We start from the raw sequence: 20,402 nt of genomic DNA on the forward strand, positions 1-20,402 counted from the left end.
GTCATATGCTGTAGAACCTATTGCGAACTTCAAATACGAAAGACAGCAGGTTTACAGCAGACGGACATCGATTTAGAATTTTACGCTGATCAAGAATATACATACCTTGTGGGGTCTAAAATGAGTATTTCAAGGAGTTACAAACGGAATTAAAAACTTAATATACCTTATATAGTATGGTGGAGGGTATAAGAAACAAATACTTCTTTCGTTTGAAGTCTCCTTATTAATTTAGTATGTAACTTTTCATTCGCGTTTTAATAAAAATGTGTGCTTTAAATGCGTTAAGTTTTTATTTATTTCCTTTCATAATTACTTTTTTCAGAAAAATCATATATTCACATATTTTTGTCGTTTGGGGAGTAATGTAACCAAAAATTATGACCTATAACAGTTCGCTCACATTTTTTTATAAACAATGAAGAAATTAGTTCGTAATTGGGTGTCCAACAGCGAATTGCCTTCATTGTGAACTTGGCATAACTTAATGCAAAACATCTATTTGGAGTATAGAAAATTGATTTTCCTGTTTATATTACAATTCATCTTGTTAAATATCTATGATCGAACGACGTAATTGAGACAACAGTATGAACATGGCATAACGAGGTTAATTATTGTTATCGATATCAGGTTGTATCGAAAAAGTTCCGTTGGATAAATTGCAATAGCCATTTAAAGTGAAGACACAAAGAAAGTGAAAACTATATTCTTATACTAAACAAAATTATAATTAATTCTGAAATTTTTTGGAGTATAGTCTGATTGCGAAATATAACGAGGCCTTCGAATTATTAGATGAACTATTTATTGCATTCGAAAGTCCATGAAATATTGAAGGTAAGTTAGTTAATGTACATACATTGCTCTTGGAAAGAGATACATTTACACGCGACCTCCCAATTTTTTGTAAATGTCTTTTCCCAATAGCGGTGGTTAAAATATATATTTTTGAGATTAAAATGAGATCAACGCCCTATTAATTTTGTAAATAATGTAATATTTCAGTCATACATGTATAAAATAATAGACATAAAACATAAGTGTTGAATTCTTTAATACATGTTCGTGAATCAAATGAGTAACGACATTAGGTGTATTCCAGCATAATTAATGAATAAGTTCCAGAGAATTCTGCATTTATGTTTTATATGTATCATTTTATATATGCATGGAACAGTGCCAAGATCGCAAACTCGATGATGTTTTAATCGATATTTGAAATTTTTTTAAGCAGTTTCTGTACTCCAAATACAAGAAACCATAGACAAATTTAAGCTAGCAATTATGATTGCTTTGGAAAAAGAGAGATAGCCATATACTTAGAGTTGTGAAGTAAAATCATAACGGTTTAAGACAAAGCGCGTTTCTTTTGGCGTCATTCTATTTAAAGTACTGTTATGAAAAGTAAAGAACACATTTTTACCAAAGGTGCAAGTACTAGTGTTAAAAGACGAAATTCTAAATTTTGCTTTAGAATTTGGCCAACACACATATATTTCATCAGCTTATAATAACTAATTATATTTTATAGTACACCCCACTTGAGCAACACCATGTTTTCCTTGGTAAAATTTGACGACGAGCATATGTACGTAGTTAACTCAAAAACCATTAAACAGAAATCCGAAGCGGAGTGCACAGTAAAATATAAAGGTGCAACCTATTTGGCTCAAATTATCCTTGCAAGTGGTAAGTTTAAGTGTAATATACCTTGTATATATTTATTTAATTTCTTTCATTTCATTTCATTTCTTTAGATGACAGGGATCATCTGTGTAACATAAAGGAAAAAAATCGAGCTTTACACGAACAAAAAAACATAAAAGAGAGCAATGTTTCCCACAATGAATTTAGCAACGACACACAAACAAACAATATTTCGCATTTTAAGAACACACAAAATTGTTCCCAATATTCAATATCAGCTGGAGGAGAATCCTTGGAGTCCATATCTCCTACAAATGTTTTAAAAACAAATTCTAAAATCGTTTCAAATGGCATTAAAAAGGCCGCCACTTTGGCATCATCGAAAGCTGATTTCAGAGAAGCTTCGCGGGACTTATGTCTTAATGAAACGTCAAATGATCATTTGACTTCCGTAAGGTAAGTTACTATTATATAATAAACGATAATTTGAAATATTACATTAGGTGAACGTCAGCCGCTGCAAATATTTATAGATTATATTATATAGGCATACAGGGTCTAGATTCAGTTATGATGGTCAATCCGAATATCCATGCCATTTGGACGCACGATTTTAAAAAGTCGGTAAATACATTCGAAAGAAAATTGGCTTAGACTCATTTTAGAATACATAAATTTAAATGACATATTTGTTCGAGATCTGATAATATTAGGAAATTTACGGAATACATGGTCCAGATCTATTTTTGATGGACAATTCGAATATCCTTGGCTTTTCGAAAGTTGACCAAAAAAAATTATTTAGTATAAATTTCTAACACTTGCTATATTTTTGAAATATGAATATATGTTGATCTTAACGGAATACATGTATAGATAAATTTTTTATGGTAAATCCAAATATATATACAGTTTAGACACATGCCTCCAAAAAGTCGGAAAGTTGCCGAAAATCGGTCTAGACCATGTAATCCGTTATCCTCTATATATTTTTAAATCTCGAAAAAATACTGTATTCATATTCAAGTATTGGGAATATTGCCTAAGTGAATTTTCTTTTTTGTCAACTTCCCGTCTTTTCGGAGGCGTGGATCCGAAAGTTCAGTACCTTCGGGTTGGCCTTCAAAAATGGATCTAGATCATTCAGATCTCGAAATATATGTCACTTAAATACAAGTACTCAAAATATTGTCTAAATCAATTTTCTTTTGATTGGATTGGCCATTGTAGATGCATCTAGACTATAACGTTAATCTCAAAATATTGTGAGATCTCGAAAAATCTGTCTATTAAATTCAAGCATTGAAAAATTTGAATAAGTCAATTTTCTTTCGAGCCAACTTGTCGACTGGTTGGAGACTTGCATCCAAATGGTGTATATATTCGGATTGCCTATTGAAAATGGATCTAAACCATTTATTCCGTTAATCTCTTATTATTTTCAGATCTCGAAAATGTACGACTATTCCACATTTTGACCAAGTCAATTTTCTTTCGGTCCAACTTACCCACTTTTTGGAGGCGTGCGTCTTAATAGTATACATATTTGAAAAGGCCATTGAAAATGAATTCAGATTGCGAATTGTGTTATACTCTAATTGTTTTCAGATCTCGAAAAAATATGGGTTTTAAATTCAAGTATTCAACATTTTGATTAAGTTTATTTTTTTAGTTGCATTTCACAAAATTTTGGGGTCGTGCGTACAATCGGTTTCGATCTCGACATCTAAAGGTAATTACAGATTAAAAGTACACACGGTCTAGATTCATAGTCGATGACCAATCCGAATATCCATATTGTTTGAACGAACGCCACAAAAAATAGCGAAGTAGGCTTGAAAGAAAATTGACTTAATCAAAGTTTTGAAAACTTCAACTTAAATTCCATATTTTTTAAGTTCTGAAAATCTTTAAAGATTATCCAAATACGTGGTTTAGATACATTTTCTATGGGCAATACAAATATGGATACACCAAAGAACTTTGATTTTATTTTTTTGGAAATTGCCAAATTTGTACCAAATGGTGGAGGGTATTAAAAGTTCGGCCCGGCCGAACTTACAGCTTTTTTACTTGTTAATACTAGAATGTAAATAACATTTTTTTTTGATATGTAAATATATATTGTGAGAGTTTTAATGCTGGAATTGAAATATTATATTTTTTAAATTGTGAAAATATTTAGAGATTAACGAAATGCATGGCCTAGATCCATTTTTGATGACCAGTCCGAATATGCATACCATTTGTACGCACTTCCCAAAAAAGTATGGAAAGAAAATTGACTTAGTTAAAATTTTGAACACTTAAAATTAAATGCCATATTTTATGTAGTTCTGAAAATTTTTATTGATTATCGAAATGCATTGTCTAGAACCATATTGGATGGCCAATTTGCGCCACCAAAAAGTTGGAAAGTGACGCCAAAGAAAATAAAGTCTATTTAAATACTTGCATTTAAATGCAATATTGTTGGAGATCTTAATATATTTCGAGAATAACGGATTACACTGTCTAGATCCATTTTCAATGGCTAGTCCGAATATGCATATCATGTGGACACACTTCCAAAAAGTCTGAAAGATGGTTCGAAAGAAAATTGCCTTAGTCTTTGAATACTTAAATTTAAATGCCATATTATATTTAGTTCCGAAAATCGTTATAGACAATCGAAAGACATTGTATAAATCAATTGTTCATGGCCAATCCGAATATGCATACCATATGGATGCACACCTTCAAAAGATTAACGGAATAAACGGTCGAGATCTATTTTCAATAGCCAATCCGAATATGCATACCGTTTGAAAGCACGCCTTCAAAAAGTCGGAAAGTAGACACCAACGAAAATTTACTTTAACAAAATTTTTAATACTTGAATTTAGATGCCATAATTTTCGAGATCAAAATATATTTAGAGAATAAAGGAAATCACATTTTAGATCCGTTTTGGATGGTCAGTCCGATTATGTAGACCGCTAGGAATCACGGCTTCCAAAATTCGGGAAGTTGGCCCGAAGGGAAATTGAGTTAGTCAAGTCAATTTTTTTGGTGTCCACTTCCTAACGGATCTTAATCACGTATTCCATTAGTTTTAAATAAAGGCATGTACATTCAAGGATTCAAAATATTTACGGATTCAATTATCTTTGGTGTCCACTTTCCGAGTTTTTGAAGGCGTGCGTCGAAACGGTATGGATTATCGGATTGGCCACCAAAGATAGATCTGGACAATATATTCGGTTAATGTTTAAATACGTTAATATCTCGAAAAACGTGGTATTTAAATCCAAGTTTTAAAATTTGACTAGTCATTTTTTATGTCCACTTTCAGACTTATTAGGCGTATGACGAAATAGCATGTATATTCGGATTGTTCATCCAAAATGGATCCAGGCCATGTATTTCCTTAATCTCTAAATATTTTTAGATCTCGAAAAATTTGGCATTTAACTTTAGGTATTGAACATTTTGAATAAGCCAATATTCTTTCGGGCCAACTTCTACACTTTATGGAGTCTGGACCCACGCCTCCATGGTGTGTATATTCTGTTAATCTATCGAATATGGATGAAGAGTATATATTCGCTTAATCTGCTATCCGTTAATCACCAAAGATTTTCTTAATTAATTAAATAAAATATTGCATTGAAAAATATTAGAGATTAATAGAATACATGATGTAGTAGATCCATTTTCGATGGCCAGTCCGAATATCCATATTGTTTGGACACACGCCACAAAAACTCGGGAAATTGGCCTGAATGAATATTGACTTAGTCAACATTTGTAAAACTTTAATTTCAATGCCTTTTAATTTAATTCTGAAATTCTTTGAAGACTGGCGGAATACATGGTCTAGATAAATTTTCGATGGTAAGCCGAATATTCATACAGATTAGATGCACGATTTCAAAAAGTGGGAAAGTTGACACCAAAGAAAATTGACTTTGTCAAAATTTTTAATATTTTAATATAAATGCTATATTTGTCGAGACCTAAATATATTTAGAGAATATCGGAATACATGGTCTTGATCCATTTTCGATTGCTAGTCCGAATATTTATACCATTTAGACATACTTCCTAACAAAGTCTGGAAGTTGGCTCGAAAGAAGATTGACTTAGTCTAAACTTTGAAAACAGAATGTAAATGCCATATATTTTTGAGATCTGCAGATATTTAGAGACTAACGGAATACAAGATTTAAATCCATTTTCGTAGCCAATCCGAATACCCATACCATTTAGATGCCAGTCGAAAATAGTCGAGAAGTGGACACTAACGGAAATGGAGTTTTCGGTATTCAATATTTTGACGATTGAAGTCCTATTTTCCAACAGAATTGTTTAAGATTGACTGATGACATAAAAGTAGGAAGCATAAACCTTTGTTTATAACTCTGTTTTAATACGAATTTTTGAAGCGTGGATTTTTGACAATTTTTATTTAAAACATTATATATTTTATTTTAGGCTCGACATGTTTTCTTTGGTGACATTTGACAACAATAGCTGGTATGTTGTCAATTCCAAATCTGTTAAAGAATATGACGGAAAAAACTGCATCGTAAAATACAAAGGAGCCTTCTATTCAGGACAATTAATTTCAACAAGCCGTAAGTATATATAATTTCTTTCGAGTTCCTAAATTAATTGTTCGTATAGAACAAAATAGATTTATATAAATATATTTTTAATTCCAAATACATCCAAACCCTGATCCGCGTTATATTTAACAAGCGTTGATTTTCTTAAGCTTTCAACAATTTTAAATGGTCAACTTGTGACAAATATATTTGTTATCTATCATATATGTATTTTAAACTCGGGGTTTTGGTGTAATAGGATTTTTGGGAATTAAATTCATATACAGATATCATTCTCATGCAAGATTCAAAAATCGTATTTCTCTAGATGACAAAGCACATCTTCTAGATTTAAAACAAAGAAATACGGATCGAAGTTCTTATATGAATGCCGACCATAATTCAATGCAACAATCAATTCATACCAATTCAGGAATCTCAATTTCTCCAACAAATTTGTGTGCATCCGATCTTCCACCGGCAAAAGATTATACGGAACCAACTTTATTGCACAAACCATATATAACTTCAATACTAAATCTCGATGAGCAGAAATCAGATAAAACGGAGTCAACGACTGAATCAAACATTAAGCCTTCAGAGAATTTTTTTGATGAATATGTACCCCTTAAAGCTGGACTAAGACCTATACATATAACTCCCCGAAAGAAAACAGCTAGTAAGCATTTAACTGTTGCTAAAACTACTCCAAAAGATGATAATTACTCTTTAAATAAGACAATATTTACCGATTCAGAGCAATCTTCAAGCAGTATATCAGAAATATGTTCAACTGACTCTGTGTTGAGTAATACTGGCTTAAGTTCTTTACCTTTCGGCTCACCGAAAAGGAAATGTGTGGAAGAATCTAACGAAAATGTATCCTGCAATGCATTAAATATAAGCTGTATTGATAATTGGGAGTGTTGTAAAAATTCAACATCTGTCGAAACTTTCGTTGAAAATGCTGACATAAGTAGTATCAAGAAAACCTCTATTACCCTGACAAATATTGATTCTTCTGCGTCGGAATACCTACCTAGCTCGGCAATAGAAAACACAAGCACAAACATCAGCTCTTTTTTGGAGATTTCAAATAATTTAAATTTGGATGGAGTTGCCGTTCCTGTTTCAAAGCAAAGATCGAAGCGTCATTTTTGTCTATTTTGCAAGACTCTGCAATGCAAAATTGCAAGACATTTCTTTCTGAAACACAAAAGCGAAAAACTCGTAAAACTAGCCATGGCACTACCGAAACGTAATAAAGAGCGTTTGCAAATAATTGAGAAGCTACGAAAAGAAGGGGATTTCCTCCACAATACATCGCAAGAGCAAAACACAGGTACTTTGATTGTACTTAGACAGCAAGGACAAAAAGCTAAACATACACCCAATGACTACGTATGCTGCCCGTCGTGCAAAGGTTTTTACGCAAAATTTACCGCAAGGGCACATATACGATATTGTACTAAGAAAAAAAATGGCAGATCGAATTTTATAGAGGGACGAAAATTAACTCAATACGTACATCCTGTTGCAAACACAGCAATGAAGAGCACCATTTTTCCAGTTTTGCGAAACGACGATATAACCCGTGCGATTCGTTACGACGAGTTAGTAATTAGATATGGAAACAGATTGTCCGAAAAATTGTCGCAAACTCACCATAATGATCACATACGAGCAAATATGCGACTACTGGGGCGGTTTAAAATAGAATTATTAAAATTAGCACCGGAAATTTTAGAACTTAAAGATATGTTCAAACCCTTTTTGTTCGACAAGGCAATAGAAGCATTGCGATTGACAGCAAAATATGAATTCGGCAAAGGGTTCGCCACGCCGGCTGTAGCTACCAATTTGACAAGTATAATAAAAAAATGTGCACGAATACAGAGGAATGAGCTTATCAAGCAACAAAATGATGATATGAAGTCTCTTCTTGACAACTTTGTGTCCCTTTGGACTGAGGAAACCCCCACTCAGATTAATAAAAAAGCGATCGAGGACCAATATAATCAAAAAAGAAACAAAAGAAATGATTTGCCAAACAAACAAGATATAAAAAAGCTATACGACTTTCTGAGATCAAAAATGCTGGACTCAATTGCAGTATTAACGGAAAAATTTGATTTAAACGCTTGGAAGAATCTCGTTGAGACAACCTTAATATGTATCCAGGTGTTTAACAGGAGAAGAGCAGGAGAAATAGAACGAATAACTATTGACAATTTTACCAATAAAGAAGAAATTACAAATTGTTTGGAGGCAGGTCTTCTTGACAATATGTCAGAGGAGTCAATTCAATTTGCCAAACAATTTGTAAGAATATCATTGAGGGGCAAATTAGGAAGAACAGTCAGCGTATTATTGGATCCGATGTGTATAAAGGCTGTGCAACTTATTTTAAAATTTCGCAAAAATGCTGGTATAAAAAATTCGAACCCATATATATTTAGCGCTCCAGCAACATCAAACTTGTCAAAAATGTACTACAGAGCGTGCCCATTGTTAAGAAAATACGCAAACGAATGTGGAGCTTCCATGCCTGACAATCTAAGAGGCACAAAATTGAGGAAACATATCGCCACATACACGTCCTTATTAAATGTCCAAGAAGCTACTGTTGACAGATTAGCCAACTTCCTAGGCCATCATAAAGACATACATAAAAACATATATCGAATGCCTGTTCCAATGGCCGAAATAACGACAGTCTCTAAAATTTTATTATCTGCTGCTGGTTGCAATACAATCAAGGACATTGATGTTCAAACTTTGACCCTAAATAAAATAAATGAGGAGGATATTGAAATTAATAATACCATAGAAGACGAAGGGTTACTTAATGAATCGTCAACATCAGAAATATCATCTACATCATCAACCATTGAAGTTTCAAAAAATACTAATTCTTCTAAGTTAAAAAAACGTAGCAGTAAGTTTAGCAAAAAAGTATATAAAAAACATTGAAATACTTTTCTTTAGTCTTCCTTTACCTAAATATCCCTTCTGTTTCTTTAAAACCGAATAAATTTGTGCGAGTTACTACAAGAGCCGTCTAATTTGACCATACTTAAGATTGACTACATTAAAATATATATGGGCACGCTACCTACCATTATGACTATATCGAAATTGGACAAAGATTGTGTTTTTAGTGCATCGAAAGTATGCATGAGAGCTTTTAAAAATTTTAATTGGATAAATGTTGCGTAATGGATTCATTTAATTTTTCATATGGGGCTGTATCTAACTCTGAACCGATTTCATTACCCAATTCCGTGACAATTTACTAATTTCTATGAAATTGAACATACATTTAGCGTTTTGTGCATCAACTACATCAAATTGTCTGAAAAAATATAAAAGCGCTTTATCCAAATCTCCACCAATGTTCAACAAAAACAACATGTTTAACTGAATTGGGCGTTGAATGCGTTCTATAGGCTGAGCGCTGATGGTCGGAAAGTATAAATCGACTCAAATTTTTGGCCTATTCATATCACCTAAAGCAACATGGGTCCATCTCGATTCCTTTTGAATGCTACAAGCTAATGCATAATTCGATAGTGTCCCTACCACTGCCTGATATAGGGTATAATGAGGTTAATAGTAACTCGCTCAAATTCGTTCATCTAACATTTTAAGGGGATATGAACTTACTACTTTTTGATATCCCGTAGCTTCTCCGTTCGGAAAAACAAAACGCACTAGATGGTCTGAAGACGAAAGACAAGCAATAACATCGGCTTTTGGAGATATTTTAAGCTTAGAAAAGTTGCCTTCATTGAATGAATGCAAAAATGTCATAAATATTTACGGAAGTCTCCGAAATAGAAAACCGGCTCAGGTTAAAGCCTGGATAGACAACCAAAGAAGAATTTTTCGCTCTTCTAAACCGTAAATAAAGTTTTTAATACAGTGAGGTAAATAAAATTGCTTGTGTATTCCTTAAACTAATTTTATATTTACTAATTTCATTATAATTTTTGCGGTTCAGTTTCAGCACATATTATTTTTATTGGAATAATCTTTAGAAAACAAACACATGTGGAGTTTGCTCGAAAGAAAATGTTTAGTAGAACTAAATGGTAAATTATGTAAGTATCCACATAAATTTATATAGTTTTCAATTTGTGTATTATCACTAAATTGCATTTTTACTCAAAGGATAACTTTCCATAATATCCTTTGCTGATTTTAAAGTTTGAATTGATTTGATGATTTTTGTGAATAATGTTTGATAAAGTCACATTCTTCAAATTTGAGCCAAGCTTTTTATTCTAATCATCCTTCGGAATATCTCCCAGATTGTATAAAATTTATTTTTAAGGAAATATATATTTATATATATAAACCACACCAGTTATACAAAAATATAATTAAAGTCTATGATTTTATCGTTTAACCAAAACTATTCTTTACAGAAACCTATACATAAAACAACGTAGTGTACATCATTAGATACCTTAAAAATTGTGGCATTGCTTCCATATGTTTCAAATTGACATAACACGTATCCTTTATAAGCAACACTAAGGTGTGCACTACCAATAATTGTTTCTTAAAGTACACACTACTAATGGTATACGATGTTTGTAATATACGCGCTTAAAATGTCCAATCTGCAAACGAATGCACAAAATATACATTAACGATAAATACTTTTTATTGTTTGTACTTTACCTACGTGTAGCATAACTTTTCTTCCCATCACGGAACGCTAAGGTACGGTACCACAGAATTGGTTTTCAAACACTGCATAAAACTTGACACTAATGTGGCGGTGTTAATTATACTTATTGCTAAATATTGCTTAGGTAATTACAATAAAAGACATGCCTCATTTTTAAAACACTATGTGTTTTTGAAAACATTTTTTTTTTTTTGGATTATCCGGCACCTCCCTCACGTTTATTCTGCATTAAAAAAGCGAAAGCTCTTTCTGCATGAATTTAAAATGGTTTATATTCAAACATATACAGTTACTTAAACATAATGATAAAATCATACTTACTTATAGAACAAAACAACATATATTTGATTAAAATATATTCTTTCTGTACATTAATCTAATTACCTTCTATTTACAGATTATATATACTCAACTCTAATCATTCAATCCTTGGAAATTACATGAACTACATTCACTGCAAAACAGTGTTTACAAAACCTAGCTAAACAAAATTACAATTTTCAACTCCTTCGGACTACAAGAATATATTATATAACGCTGCTATTTTCCTTTTTCCATTTTCTTACACATTGATATAAACAGTTAATACATTTAACAAAATGTTAACAATTCTTGGTCAATACATATACGATAAATTCGAGTGCACATTTCTAGTATATAAACGCGATTGCGACAAACAAATATTTTGTAAACTGTGTTTGTACACATTTAAAAAAGTTTATATCTTCAAAAACTAACTAATATATGTAAGACACATATAAAACCATATTTAAAAAAAATGTGTTCTATCAGTATCACTATTTTCATTCAAAATATATAAATGAATAAAAAGTATTTTTTTAGTATTTTTTTTGTACAAGTTTAGTAAAAGTATTTTCCAACATGTATGTATATGCCTATATAAAAAGCAATACAAATCAAACTTTTTTGTATTTTTGAAGTTTATATCTTCAAAAACTAAATAATATATGTAAGACACATATAAAACCATATTTAAAAAAATGTATTCTATCAGTATCAGTATTTTCATTCAAAATATATAAATGAATAAAAAGTATTTTTTTTTTTTGTACAAGTTTAGTAAAAGTATTTTCCAACATGTATGTATATGCGTAAATAAAAAGCAATACAAATAAAACTTTTTTGTATTTTTCGTACTGTATAAAAACTTTTCATTTCTTATTATACCAAACACCATAAAAAGTAAGTAGGGTATATTTAGTTCGTAATTCCGTGTGTACCTCATCGAAATAATAACTTTAGATCCAACAAAATATATATTCTTGATCAGCGTAAAATTTTAAGTTCGATTATGGGCTATATCGGCCGACTATATCGTACAGCCCCTATATAACGGTACCTCCGATATTCGGGATTTTTATACCCTACGCCACAAGGTGGTCAGGATACTATGGCTTTGTTCATTTGTTTGTAACAGGCAAAAGGAAACGAGATAGACCCATAGTTCCTTTTGATGATCTGCATAGAATCACTTTCTGAGTTGATTTATGCACGTCAGTCCGTCTGTCCATGTATTCTTGTGAACAAAATGCAGGTCGCATTTATTATCCGATTGAGATGAAATTTTGCAAACAACATTTGTTTGGCCCAAGGACGAACCCTATTGAAATTGGAGATAATCGGTAAAAATTTAGATATAGCTCCCATATATATCTTCGTCCGATTTGCCTTTTATTGTGCCCCAAACGTGTAATATCAGCCCGAATAGTATGGAATTTTGCACATACAACCAAATTAGGCCTGAAAATAAGTATGCCAAATTTTATAGAAATCGGTTCAGATATAGCTATAGCTCCCACATATATTGTTCATCCGATTTGTTATTTTTGTCCTCCGCAGCCGTAATATGCACTCTGTAACAACAATATTTGGGGAAATATATCAAATGCAGCTCAGAAATACCTTTGCTAAATTTTATCGAGATCGGTTCATATTTGGATATAGTTCCCATATATATTTTTATCCGATTTCAAATTAATTTCAGAATTTAAAAGATACAAATGCTTCGGCATATTTAGTCCTTTGAATTTTAAATTATAATCATAGCGTGTATGATTGAATTCTCCCATAAAAACTTTTAATTATTAAGTGGAGCTCAACTAAATTAGCAAATTGGTGTAGGGTATCATAAAATCGGCCCCGCCCGACTTTAGGACTTTCTTTACTGGTTATTGATTTTTTTATCCACATTATTCAATTTAATTGTTTGAAATTCTACACAAAGAGTTCTTTGTGAGTACTTTCAGGGGTAAAGTACTCACAAAGAAGAGATTTGTCTACATAGGTCCATGATATCTACTTATTTTAATAATTTTATCTACATTTTTAATGGAACTGTCTGAAATTCTACACAAAAGGTTATTTGTGGTCCACGATGGCCTATAGCCCCCATACAACGGTACTCCTAGATATTCTGTATTTTACTGATTTAGCTACGTTTTTCCAATGAAATGGTCTAAATTTTATGCAAAAGTTTCTCTGTGGGCACATTAGCCCCGGAAAGAGAATTGTCTGTATAGGTCCACGATATCGTCCAGCCCCCATACAACGGCACCAGTTTTTTTTTTATTTCGACCAATTGTATAGGAGTCGAGCCAAAGAAAAATTTCCGAAAATGCCTCTTGCATGTCAAAGTGAGTAAGATTTTTATACCCTACACCACATAGTGGTAAGGGTATTATGTCTTTGTGCATTTTTTTATAACAGGTCGAAATACTCGAGATAGACCCATAGTTACTTTTGAGGATATTCATAGAATCACTTTTGAGTCGATTTATGAACGTCCGTCCATGTATTCTTGTGAACAAAATGCAGGTCGCATTTATTATCCGATTAAGATGAAATTTTGCAAGCAATGTTTGTTTGGCCCAAGGATGAACCCTATTGAAATTGGTGATAATCGGATCAGATTTAGATATAGCTCCCATATATATTTTCATCCGATCTTTGTGAACAAAATGCAGGTCGCATTTTTTATCCGATTGAGATGAAATTTTGCAAGCAATGTTTGTTTGGTCCAAGGATGAACCCTATTGAAATTGGCGATAATCAGATCAGATTCAGATATAGCTCCCATATATATCTTCATCCGATTTATGGTTTTTTGTGCACAACCTGTGTAATATGAATCATCCCAAATGGGATGAAATTTGGCACATGTAGCCGATATACACCAAGAATTAACTCTATGAAATTTGGTGAAAATCGGATCTGATTTAGATATACCTCCCATATATATCTTCATCCAATTTTTGGCTTATTGTGCACAACCTGTTAAATATTAGCCCAAACGGGATGAAATTTGGCACATGTAGCCGATGTGCACAAAGAATTAACTCTATGAAATTTGGTGGAAATCGGATGTGATTTAGATATAGTTCCAATATATATCTTCATCCGATTTTTGATGCACTGTGTACCAAATGTGCAATATTAGCCCAAAAGGCATGAAATTTGACACATATGGTCGAATGAAGGCTATAAATAACCCAATGCAATTTTGTGCACATAACAGCAGTGGTGTAGGGTGTCCGTCCGACTTTTGGCCTTTCCTTACTGGTTAGATATCAAGTAGTGGGGCAGGACTCACCATGTGCAACCCTATAATACAATTATTTGAACGGTGGGATAAGTTCCCCATAGTTGAGGAAAATATCTCCTTGTTTTCAGCTCTACAATTAGTTCTATATAAAAATTGTTATATATGAATGTAAGATCGAGGTATGTTCAGAGAAACAGGTTGAATAGAATGTATTTAAAACTATTTATATTTGAACTAAATTTCAATATATTTAATGCGGCAATACAAAATAGGCATGAAGGACAGCATTTGTTCTAGTTCGGATTAAATAATAATGACATCTTTAGAATGGCTACGACAATCCTTTTCAAAAATTGGTGACATAATTCTTCAGCTTTTTTTGGGAATTACAAAAGTTTTCTAAATTTGAAAGTTTTTTTAATAGCCGGCCTTTGGCCGGGGCTTGAAATTTTCTTCTCTGGGTATGTCCTACACCGGCTAACGCGAAGCAAAGATTTCCAAAATTTGACACTTTTTGTAAATAGACGGCCTTCGGCCAGGGCTTTAGATTTTCTCCTCTGGGTAAGTCCCACATCGGCTAACGCGAGCCAAAGTTTTCTAAATTTTATGTTTTCGTAATCTAACGACGGCTATGCGAAGTACACCCTTTTTTTGTTATTGGAAACATAATTTTAATAAACTGGTTAGAATCGGGTTATACAGATGCACTATCATGTAACCACTTGTTGGACAGGTATTTTCGGAAACTTTCTAACGATATCTATATTGTCCATATCGGCTAAGTGCACCCAGACCGGGTCTTAAACCCGAACTTTTGAGTAAAAAATCTGGGGTCCCAGGTCCGTCCCCAAGAACAAATAGTTTCCCGGGATCGGGGTAAAAATACCAACCTCTGGAAAGAATTTAAAAAAAATGAAGAGTTTTTACTAAACTTGAGTTAATCCATAATTTTGTTTCCCAAAATCAGTTTTTTTTTGTATTTGACGCAAACAATAGTTGTTGGTCAGATTGTGACAAAGAACGTGAGCGTGATTGTGTGAGCGTGAATGTGTGTTTTGCATTTTTCCAAAACATAAATAAACGAAGGCGAGCCCGTTTAATTTTGTCGGCGTCAATTTAACTCAAGACAAAAATTATAAATATAACATTGTGGTGGCAACCCATATCGCTGTATATTAAGTGGGTGTTTCAGGTACATTGGCCGAAATGATTCGGTATATAAGAGATGTCCTCAGACAAATCTGAAGGAATATAAAACGTGATAGAATGCAATATATTAATTATATTACCCAGATATCGGGTGATATGTGCTAATTTAATCAAAATTTAATTAAAAGTTAGAATTTTTTTATTTTTCCTTACTGTCCCCGAATCATTCCCCTGACATATATATATATGTATATATGTATATATATTTGTTGATACATATAAATGTATCAAGGTGAGAGGCAATGTATAAGTTAGATATGTTGACCTTCAACTTCCCGAGCTCAGTCAATCACGTTTGCTGGTTGACACAACGGGCATCTACTCAGCAAATTCCCTCAGCGGAGACCGCAGAGATCAGATGCCACCGGGCAGTGGTTGTTGTTGGTTTTTCTAACCTTGGTACATGAAAGATTCTTGCTCTCATTGGAGGTAGTGTAGTAGTAGTAATATACGACAGCGATCCTCAGCGATCCTCTGCGATTGCACTGAGCCCCAGCGTTCACTTGTCGTTTAATCTCCTTAGAGTTAACTTGTCGTATAACGTCTACGCGTTATTAACAGGTCTCACGCCACCACCATAAATTACAAGTGGTAATGAATTTGTTGTATTAAGAAAAGAATACCACCAATATACCAAGACTTTTATTAAGATTATTAAACTAATCATTCTTGCGTTTTATTTCTTTTGAACTTTCTTTTCTTTACCATACGCCATTAACTGCTTGGGAGTTCTCTTGTTGTCGCCGGCACCCCGCTCCCTTGTGTTAATACAGTTCCCCCAATCACCAGATACACCACCACGGCGAGGAGTAGAGCAAACTCCTCGCCTAAAATTTGATACGTTCTGACTCAACTTCCCGAGCTCAGTCAATCACGTCTGCTGGTTGACACCACGGGCATCTCCACTGCAAGTTCCCTCAGCGGAGACCGTAGAGTGCAGATGCCAACGAGCGGTGGTTGTTGCTGGTTTGCTCTCCTTGCTAGACACTTTCCTCCCATTGGAATATGTTAATGTAGTAGTAAACGACAACCGATTCTCTGCGATCACCACAATCCTCAGTGATTGCATGAACCACAGCGTTCACTTGTCGTTTAACCTCCTTAGAGTTAACTTGTCGTATAACGTCTACGCGTTATTAACAGATCTGACGCTACTACTATAAATTAGAAGAGGTAATTTATTTGTTGTATTAAGAAAAGAATACCACCAATAAACCAAGACTTTTATTAAGATTATTAAACTAATCATTCTTGCGTTTTATTTCTTTTGAACTTTCTTTTCTTTACCATACGCCATTAACTGCTTGGGAGTTCTCTTGTTGTCGCCTGCACCCCGCTCCCTTGTGTTAATACATTTCCCCCAATCACCACATACACCACCACGGCGAGGAGTAGAGCAAACTCCTCGCCTAAAATTTGATACGTTCTGACTCAACTTCCCGAGCTCAGTCAATCACGTCTGCTGGTTGGCGCCACGGGCATCTCCACTGCAAGTTCCCTCAGCGGAGACCGTAGAGTGCAGATGCCACTGAGCGGTGGTTGTTGCTGGTTGGCTCTCCTTGCTAGACACTTTTCTCACATTGGAATATGTTAATGTAGTAGTAAACGAAAACCGATTCTCAGCGATCACCGCAATCCTCTGTGATTGCATGAACCACAGCGTTCACTTGTCGTTTAACCTCCTTAGATTTAACTTGTCGTATAACGTCTACGCGTTATTAACAGGTCTCACGCCACCACTATAATTACAAGAGGTAATTTATTTGTTGTGTTAAGAAAAGAATACCATCAATAAACCAAGACTTTTATTAAGATTATTAAACTAATCATTCTTGCGTTTTATTTTCTTTGAACTTTCTTTTCTTTAGCATACGCCATTAACTGCTTGGGAGTTCTCTTGTTGTCGCCTGCACCCCGCTCCCTTGTGTTAATACATTGATTACCCCGCATTTCCCCCAAACACCACATACACCACCATGGCGGGGAGTAGAGCAAACTCCTCGCCTAAACATTTGGTCGCATCGAGCCGGATTGAAGTCACTGCCTATTTGTTGTTTCTTTGGAGAAAACATTGAAATATATCACCTCTCTCACCTTTGAAGAATTCTCTACTATTTTGACTCGAATAGAGGCTTGTCTGAATTCTAGACCCTTGTGCCCGATGACAGATGATACAAATGATTTAGTTGCGCTCACTCCTGGACACTTTCTTATAGGTGATACCCTCCTTTCTCCACCCGAACCCCCTATAGAAGAATTACCCTTGAGCTTAATTAATCGGTATCGAAAGTTGAAAGCCTTAACACATCAATTTTGTCTTCGGTGGAAAGAAGAATATTTAGTCAGTCTCCATAAGCGATATAAGTGGAAATACCCCCAGAGAGATTTTGAAATAGATGATTTAGTTGTAATTCGCCACAAAAATCTGCGACCTATTAAGGTATTGACTGGAAAGTTCGAGTTGTTGACGTCAAAACTGCTCAGGGAACAGTTAGGCGAACAGTCGTTAAATTAGTCGTCTTGCATAACTAAGCCGTTTTCTTTACTCTTCTTCTCTTTCGTGTTGTCATTTTATTGGTGTGTTAGTATGTCTTCTCAACAAGAACTATTCCCAGAGGTGATTTTGTCCGATTACGACGAAGTGATGATGTCGGATCGGGAATTGCAAGCGGAGATGTTGGCTACCAGCCCGGGAATCCAAGCGAACCCCGAAGATCCAAAGTTGGATAATGCACCCACCACCACCTCTGTTAGGAAGGAAGACAACAAACCAAAGTCAAATCCGCAGGCTACCAGTTCCTTGGCTGTCGTTCCTGCTTCGAACGCCGCAAAAGGTGGGAAAAGGTCCCCGATCGCGAAAGGGGCACGAGGTTAAAACTTGTCGAAGTAAGCATCGGTGTTATCAATGTAGCAGAACACATCACACTTTGTTGCATCGAAACGATTCATCACCAAATAAGTCAAATACTACGGTTTGTTCTGTAAACCGGAGTCCCAATAAATCACCAACTTCTGCACCTGCCAATCCTACTGTCGCATCCACCACATCTCTTGTTTCTCGGCAGGTCTTCCACACTTCCCAAAATAAATCGGTATTACTGGGTACCGCTACAGTAAATATTCTCCATGATGGTGTTTCTTATCCTGTAGGGCTTTAATAGACCCCGCGTCAGAGTCTTCATTTTTGTCTGAGCGGCTTCAAAAACGTTTGAAACTCCCTGTCTCTACAACTAATGTTAGTATTTCGGGAGTGAATTGTGCAATTTCGGCCAATTCTCATAAATTTTGTTCTTTGAAAATTTGAAGTCCTTGTGATCCCACAGTAATGCTAGAAACTAGCGCATTGGTTTTGCAGTCAATTTCGGGAAATCTTCCCTCATTTACTGTTTCGTCTGACTTAAGGGCCAAAATGCCTGTTAGCGCAATGAAACACGGACACGTAAACGTTCAATGAATTCTTTATTAGAACTAAAAATAGGTACACATAAGTTTATTCATGAAAGCGAAATGGAAGATGACAAAATAATATTACAGTTATTTCACTCGATCAATTGTTCCTCTGTTTATTTATGAATTTGAGTTGAAACAAACATAGAATGAAACAAGAAAGTAATAGCAATATCTTACATACTCCACTTCAACGAAAATTCATACAATCAGAAAATTATTTACAAAGACAAAAAATTCAATAAATCACATAGATAATGATGTCTAACTTTAGGCAAACATTTTGTCAAAATATCAGAAACATTTTCGTTTGAGGAAACATACGTTATAAAAATTCCATTTATTTTAATCTTTTTTTATAGAATGGAACCGAATATCAATATGTTTGCTCCGCTTATTTCGGTAGGATTTTCCACCAGATAGCCAAGCTCCATTTCCTTCAGTAGACTTCTATGGAATGCAATTTCTTTGGGACCTTGGCATAAAGCGATATATTCGGCTTCCATACAACTTAAGGCCACAAAATCTTGTTTTTTCGACTCCCAGCTGATAGGACCTCCTGCGAAGAATATAAAGAAACCACTAAAAATTTCCGATCAATTGGATTAGAGCCCCAATCAGCATCGGTGAAACATAATAGACAATCATCATTCTTAAATGATATTACCAACTTTGGATAACTATTTAGATATCGTAGCACATGTCTTGCAGCGTTATGATGCTCCTTATGTGGATGGGACTTAAATTGTGATAAACGAGAGACAACATGTGAAATATCCGGACGAAAAATTGTAGCTAAATACATTAAACTCCCAATGAGTGATTGATACGATTTTATTCCTTCTCCTACACATTTCTCATCATCACAACTTTATAGCACAGTTCCCGATGGTAGAGGTGTTGCTGCTTTCTTACAATTCAACATATTCCAATCTTCTAGAAGCTCCTTGACAAACAAGTTTTGATGTATACTTATACAACCACTCTCACCATCCCTTTCAACTTCCAAACCAAGAAAATTGCTCACTGGCCCTTTGTCAACTGCTTCAATGTGATCGTTTAGCATTTTTATGGTGTTCGCCAATTCATTTCTTTCTTCACAAACGATCAGCATATCATCAACATAAATGGCAATAATGCTTAGCAGCTCTTTCTTTTTGCTGACGTAGACACATATCAGTTGCACACTGTTTGAAACCAATGGCATTTAAAATGTCATTTATTCTGATGTTCCAATCCTTTCCTG

The 20,402-nt window shown here is 34.2% G+C and overlaps 1 protein-coding gene and 1 long non-coding RNA gene across 2 annotated transcripts; one reads left to right on the forward strand and one right to left on the reverse strand.

The window, feature by feature from the left end:
- Window positions 1-675: 675 nt before the first annotated feature.
- Window positions 676-12,273, forward strand: LOC133332872 (uncharacterized). Its single transcript, XM_061541240.1, has 8 exons — window positions 676-840; window positions 1,535-1,692; window positions 1,761-2,106; window positions 6,127-6,269; window positions 6,568-9,177; window positions 9,926-10,168; window positions 10,243-10,342; window positions 11,336-12,273. Exons 2-6 carry the CDS (start codon window positions 1,557-1,559, stop codon window positions 10,144-10,146), a joined length of 3,456 nt encoding a protein of 1,151 aa, XP_061397224.1. The 5' UTR covers window positions 676-840; window positions 1,535-1,556; the 3' UTR covers window positions 10,147-10,168; window positions 10,243-10,342; window positions 11,336-12,273.
- A 781-nt stretch (window positions 12,274-13,054) lies between these two features.
- Window positions 13,055-14,213, reverse strand: LOC133332873 (uncharacterized). The gene is made up of 2 exons (XR_009754433.1): window positions 13,448-14,213; window positions 13,055-13,198 (listed from the first exon to the last, which is right to left on the reverse strand). It is a non-coding gene; the product is annotated as an uncharacterized LOC133332873 (long non-coding RNA).
- Window positions 14,214-20,402: the final 6,189 nt, after the last annotated feature.

The sequence above is a fragment of the Musca vetustissima genome, unplaced genomic scaffold (assembly GCF_032173495.1).
Source record: "Musca vetustissima isolate MV318-11 ecotype Yass unplaced genomic scaffold, APGP_CSIRO_Mvet_v1 utg96201, whole genome shotgun sequence".
Taxonomy (NCBI): Eukaryota; Metazoa; Arthropoda; class Insecta; order Diptera; family Muscidae; genus Musca; species Musca vetustissima.